We start from the raw sequence: 19,258 nt of genomic DNA, 5'->3' as shown, positions 1-19,258 counted from the left end.
TATATATATTTATATACATCCTCATGTATGAAAGTATTAATTTTGAAGGGTTGAAAAATTAATATACAGAACACTTTCCAATATAGAACCAATTTTTCTTGGATGTAGTGAGAGCCTACCTTATAAAATTAAATATAGCCTTGCTAAAACATGGTATCTGACATTTTTTGTGAATTGAAGTTTTTGATAATTTTGGGTTCCTTAAAGCAGATTTCATAGGTTTTTAAAAGAAAGTGTTAGATTTTTTAAAAATAATATTGATGTAATGCTATGGTAAGTGATAGCTGGTTGGAGGTAAAACATGGTAACTGCAAGTACCCCTTCTCTATTATCTGTCCTTATATCCACCAAAGAAATGCTATTATTAGCAGCCAATAAAAATTTATTTTTCAATACACTCAAAATAATTGCATGATATAATTTTTATTAGAGCAAAGTACCATGTATCCTCAAAACTTAACACTCAATTTCCAAATGTTTTCATTCTTTTAGTAACCATGTTTTATGAACATGTACTACATATATTGACACAGAAAGATTTCATAAATGCCAATATACGAACAATACATTTGTTAACAATAATTTATAATTCATTCAATATTTGAAAATTGCTTTTTTTTCTTTTTTATTACAATGATAATAATTTATTGGTAAGGTATTATTAACATTTAGTAGTTCCAATAATGATTTCAGTTATTTCAACAAATTAATGAACCTGTTCAATCTTCTATACCAGTAGCTGGTAAAAGATATAACAAGATATATGAAGAGTACAATGATGCCTACATTGAAAACTCTGATCGTGGCTACTATCAAAGACCCAACATAGAAAGACCTGATCACTTTTATCAAAGACCTTACATAGAAAACCGTGATCAGGGTTACTCTCAAGGTTCCAACATAGACTGGAAGCAAAAATATTATGACCTATCAAATCGTGTTGCTGAAATGGAGGTAAAAAGTTTTCCATTTTTATTATTAAAGCATCAAACTTTATAGGTTGTGGTTGAGATAGATCTTGTTAACTATTATTTATAAAAATGGTAGTTTGATTGTTCTGCTTTCTGCTCCTATTTAATCAAGCATTTATTTTGAAGTATTATTTAAGATATATTTATTAATTATAAAGGGGATCTATTGACTTTAGGTTTAAATTATTTTTAATAAACTCATTTTTATTAATTATTAATTTATTAATATTGTTTAATGAAAGCCGTAAATATTTCTGCGTCCATTATTTGCAATAGCGCAGTGTAGAAAAAATCCCCTTTTGTGATCACTTTTAACATAAAATAATTGATTGTTTTTTGTTTTCCTTTTACATGTTACTTTGCCTTCTAAAACCTTTTGAAAATCAAGAACTGAAAGTATCAACTCCTTTTTAAAGAGAATTGTTCAGATGTTTCTAAACATTTTTGCCCTGTTAAAAAAAAAAAAATTGAAGTATATTTTTAACTGAAGTTATTATTTTTTTAATTGTTATAATATTTTATTAATAATAAAAGGCTTTGCGAACCCGATGATTCAATGAGGATACCACCAATCTCTGCCTACACACCATTGTTCCCTGACCACGGACTATTTTTCCAATATCCCCAAGATCAGCCTTACCAGAATCTTCTCACTTACATGTTTTGGTCTACTGCTGAGATATTTGCCGCTTGGCTCAGTTGTAATGTAACGACCTTGCTACTATATGTTGGTCATTGCTACCGCTAGAACCATTACAGACCAACCTGGCACAACCTAACTGCCAAAACATGAACCATCATAGGTTTCAGCGAAACTATCATCATATATTAATTTCTGTGTGATTGTGTGAATACTTGTGTATAACCATTTATTATATTTTAATATTCTTAAATGTTTTACTTAAATGATTAAAGATTATAATAGAATCTTATGATCCACTAAAATCGCTTTTTAGACGTTCGCACGTCTTATAGGTATCATCTCTCAATGGTGTTTTTAAGTCCAGAAGTATAACTGAAAACTTAACAAACCAATGTGTGACAATCCACCTCACTGGTTAACCTCTTTAGGGGACAGTGAGTAATAATATGCATCAATGGAACAGAATAAACAGAAAAGAAAAATGTAACCTGTACTTTTGCAAATGAAATTTGTATTATTATTCCACTTTGCCTTCTGTGGATCTTTTCTCCTTGTTATACCATCTGTCCTTATGTCAGGACCTAGGGCGAATACCTGTAGGACCTGTAGGTGTGTTCATCATTTGGTAAGTCTAGAAGGAGATGGTTTGCATGGCGGTCAGTAGAAAATAGTTACAAAATAGTGCTATTTATTATTTATTAAAGAATAAAATTATTTAAAATAAATTATCTCCACCTTAAAATTATTTCACAAAAAAAAAAAAATTAAGATCCTGGAACATGATTTTTTGTCCAATTTGATGTTAGAAGCCATTTTGACTATTCCACTGATAGGAGTATATATATATTTATTTAGATTAATTAGTAATGGATGGTTAACTTATATATAAAGGTTATCAAATCTTAACTTGTATTAGTTGAACAGCTTATTTATTTTTGATTTGTTTTTAAACTAAATTCAATTTAGTCAAGACATGAAAATAAAATAAGGGAGTTAACAGGTAAGCCTTTGTCGTAAGCCTATGACTTTCTCCCCTACAGTATCTGCCCTGTAATAATACTTCATTTATTTCTGTCAAACAGATCTGCTACCTAGGACTACATCTGGACCAATGACTAAATTAAGTCCTCATACAAGCCTCAAAAGAAAGGAACAGTAATCGCTGGTCGATTTGTACTATTACAACATTTACTTGACGAATGGGCTAAACTTCCAACTAATCAGAAAAGACTCATTTATATTACTATAATAAGGCTTATTTGAACTTAGCAAGTTGAGATTTGGGATTCCACTTAACCAATGTTCTTAATGCTCCATATGTTGCCCCTTTGGCCAGAACCAGATAAACATCCTTTTCATCCAAATACTCTTGTTCTAACTTTACTTCACCTTTGTTACCTTTTAATCCTCTTGGGCATCTAAAAAGAAGATGACCAGGATATCTTCTACTCTAGAAATGTTATTGGAGTTCTATCAATTGGTAGACTCTCTACAAGACTGTATTATGCCATTGTTTAGCTCACATCACATTTACTTGTTGTACATATTTTTAATACAGTTCTAAATATCAATAAATAAGTTATATATGTATAAAAAACATTAAAATAGAATAAAGGATTTAAAAAAGGATATTTAAGAGCCATCTTGAACTAAAATTGAAAGTAGTTCTACTTAAAACTATATAATTCCAATGAACATAGACAGTTACGTGGAAAATTTTGAAACAAATAATCTCAAGCATGGTTGCTTACCAACATAGTGTATACAGCATTAAATTATTTGTTTAAGATACTATACAAATGCCTTGAAAATTCAAAAGTTTACCACTGATCTTAGCTAAACATAAATGATGATGCGGATATAAAATAAAAAAAAAAAAAAGTAGAGACAATGAATTACTAAATGGATTTCTTGTATGACAAGCCGAGATGCCCTTTAAATGGGCAATACTTTTAGCTGGAGAGTAGAAGACTCCCAAAATCTTTATATAAATACATTTTATGAACAAAACAATAGAGAAAAAGTTTTGTCTTTAACATTTAAATTTAAATAAATAATTTTATTGGTTCTTCACTATTTTAGAAATTTTTGGCTGATTATGGATTGATATGGGTTGGAGACAAAAAATCTGCAGATGAGCTTGATGGGTAATTTAGCTGTTTAATTCATGCAATATTTTTACATGAATCATTATAGCTTACTTAATTTAATTTATGTGATAGCATAATTCAAACATCTGTTGATTTTGTTCCTGATCTCGATAAAGTAATAGCAATAATCGGTGAACTTAATGAACGTACTTCTTTGGAAAGTCACATTAAAATTATAGGAAATGAAGCAAGATTTCAGGTGTGTTTTATTTCAGATTTTTCATTTTGTTTTACTATAGGCTTTTATTGGTGTTCATTATAATTGTTATAATTATGGCATTATTAAACAGAAAGCAGATATTTTGAATATAACATTTTATGGTGATGGGATGGAATTAGAAAATAATCCTTTTCGTAAATACTCAACAGAGTTTTCTCTGGCTTTCTTTCAAGACCTCGAAGATGGATATTATCCTACAGAATTGAAAGAATCATATCCTGAAGGTGTCATTTTTAAGGTGTGAAATTTCATAGATATTATTGCTTACATAATTATATAAAAAATTATAAATATACACTTAGAAATCCTGATAGTTACATTACCAGTAACTTAAATATTCTTTTAAGTTCACTACTTTGAGTTAAAAAGGCCCTCTAATATCAGTGTTATTATTTATTTTTCATAAATTATTTCTACAATATCATTTATTTTTTGTGTGGTTTTCAAAATTTATGTGATAAAATTCATAAAAAGGAATAATGTGGTTTGTAATTGCCATATTTTTAATTTGCAGTGTGGCCAAGGTAAATATTCTTATAAAATAATAGATAAAAACTAATTTAAATGCTAAAATCTACATAATACATTTCCTATTATTGGACTAATGTTCAATATTAATACCATCGTTGGTTCATGAAAATAAAAACTCCAAGATTATTTTATTTATATCCTTAAATATATCTTTTTACCTTAGTAACAATGTTTATATGAAGTTCTTATGGATTAATGGACCTTGAACCTTTTTTGAGATCTAAATTCCAATTTGTTGTACAAGTGGAAAAGAAATTAGCTGCTGATCTTAGATGGAATGTTGAATGTTTTCAATAGTTGATGGTTGCAATCGAACCATGGTGATCTATCCAATTTTTATTTTAAAAGGGAAATATATAATAATTTTCAGAGCTAATAAATCCAACAAACTACGAAGAGATGTTAGAAACTCTAAATCAAAACCAATTGAACCTCCGAAAAAAAAAAAAAATTAAAATCACTCCCAATTTTTTTTTTTGAACAAAACAAATTAAAAAAACTATTATCTGAATATTAAAACCTTCTCAGAAGGATAAAAATTTGATTAGTTTCAGTTTTAGTATGAGAGTTAAAACAATTCTAAATTTTAAAGAAAAATATTAATTAATTCTATTATAAACATTTCAAAAATAAAATAAAATACTTACCTATTTATTATTTATTAAACTAATTTTTTATAAGTCTAAATAAATTAATTTTATAATTCAAAAAGATTATAAAAAAAATCTAATGTGAAACAAAATACTTCCTTAACAACTTGATTTGATAGGAAGGGTTATAACCCATAAAAAAAATGTTTAATGTAGATTAAGCTACTAAACATTCGGCATTGTATTTAAAATTTGAGGATCATTTTTCTTTCTGGTGAATAGCTGATCATTGTATTATATTTTTCTTTGAGAATTTGCATATTATGCTTTGATATCTATTTATAGTTTCTAATAACTTTCAATTAAAAAATTTTGATTTAATAATTCAGCTTATCAGTTGCATCCTTTTGCCTTTGGAAACACTCGGTATTCCATCTAATATCGGCACCTAAGTAACTAACAATAATTTGGCAGTGGTAATGAGAATGATGGATACAAGATAATAAGAATCAGAAGTTTAAAAGCTTGTTTACCTTTACCCTAAATGGAAAGGCAAATATTAAAAATAGTGTTTTATTAGAAGGAAAACCAAGTAATTACAAAAAAAAATATTTTGATGAGCTTAGGCCGTTATCCCATACAAAGAAATTATCTAAGTTCACAGAGGAGAGTTTCTAACAAAACTGGTTTCATTGCAGGTGGTTTTAGTGATTGGGTGTTGTTGAATTGTTATAAACATGGGTTTTGATGTACTTCAGTGTAGGAGGGGCAGGAGTCTGTGTTGGAAATGATAGTAGGTCATATCAGTATTGAACCTTCAGGTTTGTTGAGCCTTATATTATTGACAAATTATTGAAGCTTCCCCAAAGCTTAATTTAAGTTGGTAATTTTCCATGCTTTGGAGAGGTAAAAAAAAAATATATCGCCAATATTAAAATATTTGAACACCAAAATGATAATCCTATACGAATTCCCATCTACGTTATATAAAATTTTCTGAAATTTGTCTAGTATTGATTATTTAACCCTGATATAATAATGATATGAAATAAGAAACCAACTTACATTTTTGTGTTTTTCATTTTGATACCCAAATTCACAGTAGATCATTCCTGTTTATCACAATTAGATCTGGATAGAGCCTTGGGTTTTTGATGAAAAATGGAAAAAATATGGATATAGTGTTTAAAATAACAAATAAAATGTTGGTTTGTTCCTTATTTTATATGTGAGTTAAATCATGCCATGACAGGTGGTTTGTACTATCTCAATTTTTTAGTGTTTAGGTAGTATCGTTTTCAGGTAATTGTAAAAATCGTTATGACGGATGATCTATATTGGTATTTCTCACTGTGGTCGAAGTAAGCTATGATTTTCTTTCTACTTTGAAACTTGGTATAACAGTTCTAATTCTAGGTAGTTGGCGACAATAAGGAAAATATTCTGTTTTTAATTTCAGATATTAGTCTATCAATTACCTGCTTAACAGAGATCAAGCAGTAGTAGTCAGCAACCCATTAATTCACTATAGTTCTATATAGTTATTTAAATTAATTTTGAAAAGAATAGTTTTAGAAAATTTTCTGATTTACTGTTAAGATGTGCCATTTTGAATTGAAAAAATCACCCTGAAATACTCCCACAAATAAAGGGAAATAGGGTAGAATAGAAAGAAAGAAATAATTTTACTATATATAGAATCATATGTTTTGTCTATAGGTCATTGATAAAAGATCTAAGCCGTATGGAGTGCGTATGAAAGAAGAATCAGAATTTAGTGGTCCTGGTCATAGATTAGGGACAGAAGTACTGACAGGAGGAGAATCAAACCAAGCCCAAATATATTTTCAGTTTGATATGGATGCAAAGAAACAGACACTTCAAAGAAGTATCCTTAAGAAAAAGGTTACCAAAGAAAATGTATTTGATATGGATTCAAACAAACAGACTCTTCACAAAAGTATCCTTAAGAAAAAAACTTTCAAAGAAAATGCATTTAATATGGAGTCAAAGAAATGGGCTCTTTGCAAAAGTATCCTTAAGAAAAAAAGTTTCAGAGAAAATGTATTTCCTGCCTCACTAAAACAAGATAATGTTCAAAATTCTTTTGACTCTAATGAAAGTAGGCATGATGGTCATGGCTTAGATAATTTACCTGACAATGTCGGAATAAAAAAAGGAGGGAGTAAAAGATCTATGGTGAATGAATCTTCTTGTAAACCGATACTTAAAGGGAACATAGGATCAAAAGATAAATTAATCCAAAACAAAAGAAAAAAGAAAAATGTTGTTTTTGAAAAAATTATTGATAATCCGGAGAGTACAGTATGTTTCAACTGATTAATTATTTTAACTGTTTATACAAGGTATCTGAAAAGAGTGAGTACTATTTAAACATTGTATAAATGAAAAACGAATATCTGCTAGAAAAATTACTTATATATCAACAATATGGGCATAGTACAAAATCATTTACTAAACATAATAATGTCTTAATGGTTTTGGAAATGAGGTCAAAAAATCCTTCATAAAATAATTTAACAAATCAGAAAATGAAATTTTATGGCCTCTGAGTTACATTCCTTAATAGTTTGTCCAAGTTTTCTTGGAATTTTTTTTTTGGTGGATCCCAAAATTTTCACAACTTAGGCTAAATTGTTTTGATTCATCCCTGTCCCATTGCTTCTAAAATTCCACCAACCTGGCTGTAATCTGATTTCTATCCACATATTTCTTAGTAATTCGAAGAACAAATAGGACTCACTCTTTTTGAATGCCATTTAGACAATATTAATTTTCGTGAATGATTTTCCATCATGCCCACATTGTTAATTAATAAATTATTTTCCTCGGAGATCTTTGTTTGATTTATTTTAATTTTAAATTGTATTCAAACTTTATGGACACCATATGCTATCAATAATTATATTTATATATAATACATATAAATATAAATATATACGTATAAATATATTTCTCATATTATCACTATATTTATATTTTTAAGTGGTTTTTTTTATTAAAGTTTATTTTATTTTTTTCTTGTACAGCATAACTGTATTAATTCCAATTTTTTTAATTGATTTTCTAAAGAATCTATTGATTTTTTTAATATATTTATTTCTACAATTGGCATTATTATGAACCACAAATCAATGATTGAATTTATTTGTTTAATTTTCTGCTCAATTATGTAATTCATGGACTTATTTATAGTAAAACTGTTGGTACTTAGTGTTACGTGTAAGATTAATGACTGTCTTAGCTTGAGTCAAGAAAAATATTCAATTTAATTAGAATACATTTTTTTAGATGCATTATATTGGTCTGAATACACTCACATATTTTCTTATACTTCATGTGTGAGATCACTTTACTCTTAGGATTTCTTCGCTTATATCTAAACATTGATTTCACTTAATCTCAACAGAAATTTGATTAACAGACAAGACATTCGAATGACACTAATTTTATTTTGCACAAAATTGTATGTTTTGAGGTTTTTCCACAATTTTTACAAAATTGCATAGTTTAATTGAATGCTTAGTTAGATTTATCATATTATACACATACATCTGTATGTATACCAATATTTATTAATTTTATTATTTTTTTCCTTATTTAATTTTTGTTTAAAATTGACTAACTTTGTAAAGTAAAGGATTCAAGGACCCGCAAAAATTGTTTCACTTTGATTGGAATGGACTACTTTACTCACTATATTCTCTAGACCTCATTAGATCTATATAATAAATGCAAACAAAAAAAAAAAAAAAATTAAATGTTTAAAAAATAAATTTGTTCTATACTGTACACATATAATATGAATACAAATTTTGATTCAGAATAAAAAGTAATGAAATCTGCATTGTAGATTTTTAATATTAAATGCATAAAAGATCACAAACTTGATAAAAATTATTTTAATTAAATCTTATTTTAGGAAAATTTATTTATTAAGTTTAAAAACAAAAATTCTAATCAACTCAATAATTGTTACTAAGTCTCCTATTTAATAATATAAACAACATTTGTACTATTTATTATTTATTATGTATCATAAAGATGCTAACTGGTTTAGTGAACTTAAGCTCTATGGTGCCATAACGATGCATTTTTTAAAACGATAGATTCTTTTTTTTACTTTAATTACTTTACTAGTTTCTATTTACAATTTTTTTAGAGTGGTCGGTATAATGTTCCTGTAGAAAGTCAAAGTTCACCTGTCTTACACCGCAATTTAGAGGAGCAGTACTACCCTACAAGTCACCCACAGCAAAGTAGACCTGATCAGCAACAGGAGTACAGAGAGTACACAAATAAAAGAAAGGGTCGTGAAATGAATTATGACACTGTTTCGAGAGGTGAATGAAGCGATGTAATTGTACATTATGATTTTAAGTGAAAATAGAAAAAATATATGACATATTAAATTGAGCAAATACACCAAATGAGCACGTCCGAACACCTGTTTTGCTTAGATGGGTACAGGGTAGTCAGTATTGTACCACTCTGAACTGTTTGAGCTGAGTGCTGTTGGTACATCAAAGTGAGCACATGTTCATGCCTGCTTAGAATGATGTGTGTGTTTTTTTAAAATTAATAAATAAAGAAGTTGAAGTTAGAAGGTTAATTATTTCCAAAAAATAAATTTCCATGTTATTTCTGAAATGAAAAGGAATAAACAAATAAATATTTTACTTAGTAAAAGTATATTATCTCTGTTTTGTTTTTTTAAGTGATTGGTATTTTGTTTTTCACATAGTCAGATACTAATCAATTAATCAGATTCACTTAGTTATGTACTGATTATGTTCATGAAACAGGCATATATAGCCTTTTAAATTTAACAAGGGTGAAACCGCTGAGAACTGCTAGTGTTTAATAATTAAAGCTTATCAGCTTATATAAATACAATTTTTCCAAAAATTGTTTATTTTTCAGATTCTGCTGACGATAGTAATATAGTGGGTACTATTTATGATGATTCATACAATAGTGATGATTATAAGAAAAATATTTATGATGCAACTGCTGAATTAGCCCGACGTCGATCTAAACTGCTTCAAAATAAAGATATGTTTGTGACTGATGAGCAATTTGAGCATATGATCATTCTCGGTAAAAAAAAAGAGAGAGACGATGGGTAATACAAATCAAAGTTTTCTTTTATCTTTTAAAGATGAATTTAAATTTATAAAACTTCTATTTACACTTTAATATTAATTTATTTTACTTTATTATAAAAATTCTCTTTATATTTTGTTACTTCCTTATGTAATTCATTTTTAGAATAAATTATTGTTATTGTTCTATTTCTCTCAACTTTGTAATTTGTTCAAAATGTCCAATAATTTATTTATTTCTTATAAGTTCAATTGTACACATTATTGTTATATTTTATATATACGTTATTGTTATATTACACGTTATTATTATATTTATAATAGTGCACATTATTGTTATACATTTTTCTTCTCTTTCAAAAATGTGTTTACCTGTAGAGAGATAGAATTGACAGAAATCCCTTCTGACCATTTTTTTTTCATTTCTACTGAATATTAAAGAAAAATTTAATAGAATAAACTTTATTTGTTAAAGGTTTTCAATCTTTTACTCATCATACTATTTGATATAACTTTATTTGACCCAGATGAGTCTAGTTCAAGAACATGATATGAACAGTTTTAGGCATGAGTCTAGTTTAACAAAATTATATGAACAGGTTTAGGCATGAGTCTAGTTAAACGATATGATATGAACAGTTTTAGGTAAATGATAAATGAATAATATTATTGAACAATATCCAACATTCTTTTTTAAACATAAGTGGCCTTATACTTGAATCGGAAGAACAATAACTGTAAAGTATTTATATTTTGACACTTTTATATTACACAATATTATATATTTTAATTAATATTTACCTACATGCCAGGTAAAGCATAATAAAAGTAAATTAAAGCATGATAATTATGAAAAATAATTAACCAAATTTTTTTTCTCTTATTAAATTTAATAGATTAAATAACAGAATAACCGAATTTGCTGTCTTATAACACTTAACTGGAGTGAGATCCATCACTGTTGAAGCTGGAGGTAGTTCTGTTAATGGGGTTGTTAGAATTTATTGATCCTTAGATGTCTGTTGATAGGCTATGTTTTTTTAAGTTTTCCTGTATTTCACCTCTTCATACGAGGGCTGTCCAGAAAGTAACAGACATTTTGGTCTATCACGGTAATGGGTGGGGGTAGAGCCGCCATCTTGGTGTCTGAACGTTTCTACATTCAGAATGTATCCAGCTGTTGTAGCGTGAAGACTGCATTCCTCACTTTGCTTTCTGTGAGTCGTCAAAATGTGCCCAGCAATAGGAAATCCCGCCACTGAGTGCGGTCTGTGATTCGGTTTTCGTTAGCTTGAAGTAACTTGAAATTTATCGTCAGCTTTGTGATGTTTACGGGTAGGAGATAATGAGTGAAACCGAGTGAGGCAATGGTGTATTGATTTTAAAAATGGCCGTACCAGTGTTCATGACGAGGACTACAGTGCTAGGCCTAGCCTTGTGACTGATGACCCGACAATGCAAATCAATGACAAAATTCGTGAAAACCGTCTTTCAGATCTGTCGGAACATTATCCCCCAATTTCACAGCGTTTAATGCATCAAATTATGGTGGAGAAGCTTGGTTACCACAAATTTTGTGCTCAGTGGGTTCCGAAAATCCTAATGGAAGACTATAAGAAACAGAGACTGGCTGCAGCACTGACCTTTCTCCAAGAATACAGCACAAATGGTGCTGCCTCTTCCCAGCGATGAAAACCAGTGGTTGAAATCGCAGGTCAGGGATTTCTACAGAGAGGGTATTGAAAAATTTGTGCCACGGTATGATAAATGTCTCAATTTGAATGGCGGTTTTGTAGGAAAATAGCTTAAGAGTGTACCTTTCAAATGTATATAACAAACTTTGTGTTTTTCAATTTGTGAATTGTTTATTTCAAAACCTCTGTTACTTTCTGGACAGCCTTCGTATATTAAGGAAGCTCCTCACTAGTATTATTGTTATAGAAGACATAATAAAATAAAAAGAATATAGCACAGAACAGGCAACAAACAAGGACTACCAAATCATGATAATTTGTTTTTATATATCGTAATACAACAGGTGTATAAATACTTATGAAATCATAGCAATGTTTGTGTTTCAGTCATTGTTTCTCACATTTGAAAATTACAGTATCATTTTTGATTGTTTATTACCAATAATGAAGGTCATGTTTATTTAATTTGAATAAATGCTTTATTATTTATAAAATTTATTTAAATACATACTTATAAGTGTCTATGTAATATATTATTCAAGGAAAAGTGGGTCATACTGATATCATTTTTTTAAAGTGTTAATTTTAAAAACCAAAACAAGTACTAGGGAACCGACTTCTTAGAATTACACCATACGTATTATTAATATAAAATAATAATGACAGAATTAAAATTAATGTTGTTGAAAATGTACATGTAGTATTTTTAAAAAAAGTACTTAGCTTCAATGTGCCACAGAGGTAGGTAATGTGGAACATTAAGACAGGAAGGAGCAGGTTAGTTTATTGTTTAAAAATCACTTTTGGTTATCAACAGTTTTATTGTTAGACTCTTGGACAATTTGTATGTGGGTACTTGAATTTTTACTACCTTTTTAACTGAAATCGAGTTTAGGAATACCTATTATAGAAATATAAACTATAGAACTATGAATATAGAAACTTCTTTGCATATTAAGGGAAGGAATATTAGGCTGGCAAAACAATTTTTTTATTGGTTCTTGTTACTCAATATAGTGATTTAATAAAAAATGATATACAGTACGGTCTATATTTTTCTTGTGATTTGTTAAAGTTTGGTCCTTTATTATTTAAATCGCTTAGATTGAGTGATATACTAACTATTATTTCTGGATTAGAAAAAAAATTGAAACTTCCAGAACTTTGTTAGCAAAATAATAATTATTATTATAAAATTACACAATATAGTAATTTTGCCAGCCCATCAACTGGAGTAAAAAAACCCTCATTAATTATTAATATCAATATTGGATACATTGATACATATCAATCTACCTAAGATAAAATTGATTGGAGAAGATGGTCAACTATCTACACCTCCTTAGATAGAATTGTATCAATATTTTCATATTAGGAAGAAATAAAATTCGGAAGTAGATAATGGTGGATTGATTGTAAAAATAATATGAGATTTGAAAAAGTAGCGGTTATTCCTACCAATTATCAAGGGAATTATTAACACTGTGAGGGCTAAGAAAGGCACTGTTAAAGCAATATCTATCAGAGATCGAGAGAACCAATGCTTTCAACCAGAGGGCTCCTTATGGCCTTCCTGAACATCATCAGCCTGCTACTGCTACCTAGTAGGCAATAATTAAACCATGATCCAAGAAGTAATCCTCTAATATTAATTTTCTTCATTCATTGAACTAATTCATTTGAGCAAATGAAATTATTTCAATGAATAAAGACTTGATAAGAGAGTTCTGATCCACTTTAAATTAGCCTCTTACACGCTTTGCCTCTCCTAGGATGCAATTACACCTTGAGAAAGTTCTATTGCTAACTTTAAGGGTTTAGTGTGCTTTTGAGAGATCTAATAAGTTTTTTTACGGAGGCCCCTCACCTCTAAATATTATAGTAAGAGTTTCAACTGAAGGAGCATCTCAATTTAAAGATAAGTATTTCACTAAGACCTTTAAGTACCCATGGTAGAAAAAGGTAGCACTCAATTTGAATTGTGTTTCTCTTTCACATAATGCATTTACTCATGTCTATTTCTGTTTTAGCGGAATAAGAAAAAAAAAATAAGTTTACCACTATGTTGGCTCAAGGAATTATGTTATTATACTTTACCATATGATATACACATACAGTAATATAATATAGTATACATTTACTCCATTTCCCTACAGACATTAAATGTATTTAATGTTAGCTTATGATTAATGTTCTATTTTTAAAATAAAATAACAAAGTTTATAGTCCAGACTTTAATTTATTAATTTGAGTTTTGTTTTGCTTCCAGGAACTTTGATGATCCTAATGCTGTTAAAAATCAATCAAAAGGAAAAGTAAGTAAAGTTTATTTCCTTAGCTATGTGAAATGTATCTGTTAAATTATTATAATAGATTAATGCCTTTATAAAAATTGTTTATTGTTGTTTTAAAAATTATAATTAAATTATGAAATAATTATCTTCAGGTATATTCAATATTGAATTTGAGAGAAATAATACTTACTTTTTCTTATCATTAATGCTTCTATTAGGAGGAGTATTAATAAAAATCCTAATGGTCTTCAAAAAACATTCAATGATTATATGATTTAAGGACAAAAACTACATAATGAAACCAAAGGGTATTGTTAAATTGTTTTAATGATGAAAACCTCATTTACTTCAACCATTTATAACATATTTCTATATATTAGCTCCTTGACTCACATTTCGCAACCTCACCTCACTATCTCACTTCATATGTCACATCATAATGTGGCTACTGCTCTCACAAATAATTCAACATTTGTTGGCCACTGCTGGATGAAAGAACATCTGGATTGGGTAATTTCATAGCTTTCACTATTTGCCCATCCATGAGCCTCGAACAAAACCAAGAATCAAATGAGAGTTACTGTTATCACCATTTTTCCATTAACTCAGAAGTGGTGAGACGACAGTGGAGTGGCTGTGAAATTCCTCCTCAGACAAGCCCTTATTTGTTTATTCACATGCTGCCCAAAACATTTTCTCCTTATCTTTCATCTGCTCTTTTAGGGATTTATTTTAGTTCTATGAAAATCACATGTGTTTGTCCACCAAAATGTCTCTCAATTTCCTCAAAATTCATTTCATTGAACTCTATCAACATGCAATAAAGGGCTCTCGGTTGTAATGCACATATCAGGCCCTAGAGGGTGCACAATGACATTCAACTTTGTAGAGGAAGTTCCGTTTTTTCTATAATAATTATATGCTTATCTAATTTATTATTGTTATATACACCAAATTTTAATTTATTATGATCGGTTTTAGTTAATGATTTTTAAAATTTTATTTATGATTGTAGATATGTATTTAAATTTATGATATAAGTCTGTCTATAAAGTTTAAGAGAGAAAAGCACTTATTTTTTCTTATAATTACTTAGGAGTTCAAATCAAAATCACCACCAGATTCAGAATATGATGCATACAGTCGTAACATGGGAGAAATAAGAGAATCAATAAGTTCACGTGCTTCTCTTAAAAGTCTTAATAAGGACCCTGATGATCTTCAAAAAACGTTCAATAATAATAAGATTAAAGGAAAAGAACTACGTAATGAAACCAAAGGGTATTGTAAAATATTTTTAATACTGAAAACCTCATTCACTTTAGGCATTTATATTATATTTCTATTATTTTTTTCAGAAAAAATGATCAGAAATCACCTATATCATTCTCAGATGAAGAAGTAAGTTATTTCTTGATTATAAAGATTTTTTCTTTACATTAAAAGCTCTGATCATTATTGAATTATTTTTTATGAATCTTTATTGACAACTTTTTTGATGAAACTGAAGAAGACTCATCAAATTGATGATATTTCAGCAAATTACATATTCTTTTCATTATCATTAACAAGTCTGTAATAAGGTTATTCATTTAAAATCTCAAACATTTGATGCAATACAGATATTAAATCATTATCTTTTAATATGCAACATACCTTGGCAGTATTTTATGTTGCCAATTACATATCTAATATAGGAACCTGTACCACGATACATAGTAAAAGTAAAAACTGATACATCAACACTAGCTTCCATTGGCACTAATTATTAAATTTTGATTTTACTAATAATATAAACATAATGCTTGCTGTTTCCTTAAATATCTGTTTTATAACACCACATTTTTTATTTATTTGGTCAAGTAAATTGATTCAATACTTTTTCTATTTTTTGAATCATCGTCCTTATTCAGAAGGTTTTTACATTATCAAAATCAAAACTATGGTTATTACTTATGGTAGGCCTAGCTAATACTGCTGTGTTTATTGTATTTTGTATTCATCTTTTGCTGATTTATCCGTGTTTTTATATTTTGTGATCTCATCCGTATGATCTGATTATTGTTGACATTTGATTTTGTAAATGATATTCTGTTTGTTGTAATGTTCAATCTTATCTTTCATATTTGTTATATCCCTATGTATTTATTCACCAAATTTTAATTTATTGTGATCGTATTTTGTGAATGATTTTTTAATCTTATCCATGACCTTAGGTATATATTTAAGTTTATAATATAAGTATGTATTTAAAGTTTAAGAGAGAAATGCACTTATTTTTTCTTAAGATTACTAAGGAGTTCAAATCAAAATCACCACCAGATTCAGAATATGATGCATACAGTCGCAACATGGGAGAAATAAGAGAATCAATAAGTTCACGTGCTTCTCTTAAAAGTCTTAATAAGGACCCTAATGATTTTCAAAAAACATTCAATAATAATATCATTAAAAGAAAAGAACTACGTAATGAAACCAAAGGGTATTTTAAAATATTTTTAATACTGAAAACCTCATTCACTTTAGGCATTTATAACAAATTTTTATTATTTTTTTCAGAAAAAATGATCAGAAATCGCGTATATCATTCTCTGAGGAACAAGTAAGTTATTTCTTGATTATAAAGATTTTTTCTTTACATTACAAGCTCTGGTCATTATTGAATTATTTTTAACGAATCTTTATTGACAACTTTTTTGATGAAACTGATTTAAATTTAGTATCACTCTTATTTCTATTTCTAACTGCAAAGTCCAATTAGAATATGATCAAATATGAAATAAATTGTATTTATTGGTTTTTGTTCATAATAATAATGTTCACTATTTTCTAAGGGTAATATATTCTTTTATGTAACAACTTCTTTGAAAAAATTTAACACACATAAACCTCCAATTATCCTTTATTTATTTATTGGATAATATTTTGGATTCATGTTTTGTCCATTTTCAAACCTAATTCTTTGAATCATAAATTAGAGAAAGTCAAAAAATCTAAAATATTTATAATTTAATAACTACCTCAAGCTAGAAGACTTATCAAATTGATGATATTGCATCAAATTACATATTCTTGTCGTTATCATTAAGAAGTCTGTAGTAAGGTTATTCATTTAAAATCTCAAACATTTGATATAATTCAGATATTAGATCATTATCTTTTAATATGCAACATACCTTGGCAGTAATTTATGTTGTCAATTACATATCTAATATAGGAACCTGTACCACGATACTTAGTAAAAGTAAAAACTGATACACCAACACTAGCTTCCATTGGCACTAATTATTAAATTTTTATTTTACTAATAATATAAACATAATGCTTGCTGTTTCCTTAAATATCTGTTTTATAACACCACATTTTTTATTTATTTGGTCAAGTAAATTGATTCAATACTTTTTCTAATTTTTGAAACATCGGCCTTATTCAGAAGGTTTTTACATTATCAAAATTAAAACTATGGTTATTACTTATGGTAGGCCTAGCTAATACTGCTGTGTTTATTGTATTTTGTATTCATCTTTTGCTGATTTATCCGTGTTTTTATATTTTGTGATCTCATCCGTATGATCTGATTATTGTTGACATTTGATTTTGTAAATGTTATTCTGTTTGATGTAATGTTCAATCTTATCTTTCATATTTGTTATATCCCTATGTATTTATTCACCAAATTTTAATTTATTGTGATCGTATTTTGTGAATGATTTTTTAATCTTATCCATGACCTTAGGTATATATTTAAGTTTATAATATAAGTATGTATTTAAAGTTTAAGAGAGAAATGCACTTATTTTTTCTTAAGATTACTAAGGAGTTCAAATCAAAATCACCACCAGATTCAGAATATGATGCATACAGTCGCAACATGGAAGAAATAAGAGAATCAATAAATTCACGTGCTTCTCTTAAAAGTATTAATAAGGACCCTGATGATTTTCAAAAAACATTGAATAATAATATCACTAAAAGAAAAGAACTACGTAATGAAACCAAAGGGTATTGTAAAATATTTTTAATACTGAAAACCTCATTCACTTAAGCTATTTATAACATATTTCCACTATCAACTTACTTTCTATTGTTTGATTGGTTTCTCATTTAAGCCACAATTCTTTTTTTTTTTCAGGAAAAAAGATCGTTTATCATTCACAGAAGGACAAGTATGTTATTTCTTTTGTCATAAAAATTTTCCTCTTACATTACGAGCTCAGACCATAATTGTACTAATCTCAATGAGTCTTCATTGACGAATACTTTGTTAAAACTGATTTGAATTTATTATAATTGTTATTTTTACTGTTCACAAAAAAAAATCCAAATAGAATATGATAAAATATTCTCTTGATTCTGAAATAAATTTTAGTTATTTATTTTTTTATGCTCATTTAGGCTGAAAGACCTAATGTGCTACCTTCAAGTGATAAAACTTCATATGGGCAAGCAAAAACTAATAGGAAACCTGATAATGGTGAGCATTTAGTTGTTGTTATAAATTTATTATATAAACTCAAATTTATATACTTTAAGTTTAATTTCATGTTTAACACTGGGGATTCCTCAAGCCTCTGAGGTGTTCCACTAAATAATTTATGAATGACTTATTTCATATCAACATTGCACAGTTCGATTTTTATCGTTACCATCTCAAATCATCTTCAATTTTGCACAGGTGCTGTGCAGGTATCTTAGTCTTTCTTAGCTTTTGCTGAAAAAACAGCATTTAACACTCTATTTGTATCAAATAATAATCTAGGGGTTCAGCCATTTACCTACTTCTATCAAAAGAGTTCTACTATTTTCCTGCTAGAACCAAAAGGATTCTGCCACCAAAAAAGGTTGGTAACCACTGCTTTATAGTGTTAATAAATTTTATTTGTTTACTTTTAAGAGGTTGATATATGGAAAAAATCCCTCCTTTTCAAGAGAACCATACATGGAACAACTTGGTTGTCCAACTCGTTGGTGTTGGTTGGCCAGTTGTGCAATCAAATTGTAAGTTACATAACCAGGTTAGCAATTTATATATATATATA

General features: G+C 28.2%; 1 protein-coding gene across 9 annotated transcripts in view; it reads left to right on the top strand.

The window, feature by feature from the left end:
• LOC106688848 (uncharacterized protein DDB_G0283697) overlaps positions 1-19,258 on the top strand; it is a 40,220-nt gene that overhangs the window by 3,823 nt on the left and 17,139 nt on the right. For 5 of the 9 annotated variants that reach the window (XM_067051247.1, XM_067051245.1, XM_067051242.1 and 2 more), the window contains 15 exons: positions 694-954; positions 3,697-3,761; positions 3,837-3,963; positions 4,055-4,222; positions 6,825-7,430; positions 9,289-9,469; positions 10,050-10,251; positions 14,195-14,240; positions 15,316-15,500; positions 15,578-15,620; positions 16,508-16,701; positions 16,779-16,821; positions 18,028-18,221; positions 18,352-18,385; positions 18,615-18,693. In XM_067051247.1, coding sequence (XP_066907348.1) covers positions 694-954; positions 3,697-3,761; positions 3,837-3,963; positions 4,055-4,222; positions 6,825-7,430; positions 9,289-9,469; positions 10,050-10,251; positions 14,195-14,240; positions 15,316-15,500; positions 15,578-15,620; positions 16,508-16,701; positions 16,779-16,821; positions 18,028-18,221; positions 18,352-18,385; positions 18,615-18,693 — 2,428 coding nt within the window. The remainder of the gene's footprint in view (positions 1-693; positions 955-3,696; positions 3,762-3,836; positions 3,964-4,054; positions 4,223-6,824; positions 7,431-9,288; positions 9,470-10,049; positions 10,252-14,194; positions 14,241-15,315; positions 15,501-15,577; positions 15,621-16,507; positions 16,702-16,778; positions 16,822-18,027; positions 18,222-18,351; positions 18,386-18,614; positions 18,694-19,258) is intronic. The other 4 variants (XM_067051243.1, XM_067051249.1, XM_067051248.1 and 1 more) reach the window with 4 other exon arrangements.

The sequence above is a fragment of the Halyomorpha halys genome, unplaced genomic scaffold (assembly GCF_000696795.3).
Source record: "Halyomorpha halys isolate HHAL.00 unplaced genomic scaffold, Hhal_1.1 Scaffold45.1, whole genome shotgun sequence".
NCBI lineage: Eukaryota > Metazoa > Arthropoda > Insecta > Hemiptera > Pentatomidae > Halyomorpha > Halyomorpha halys.
Note: the sequence above shows the minus strand (reverse complement) of the source record. Positions and strands in the feature narration are given on the sequence as shown.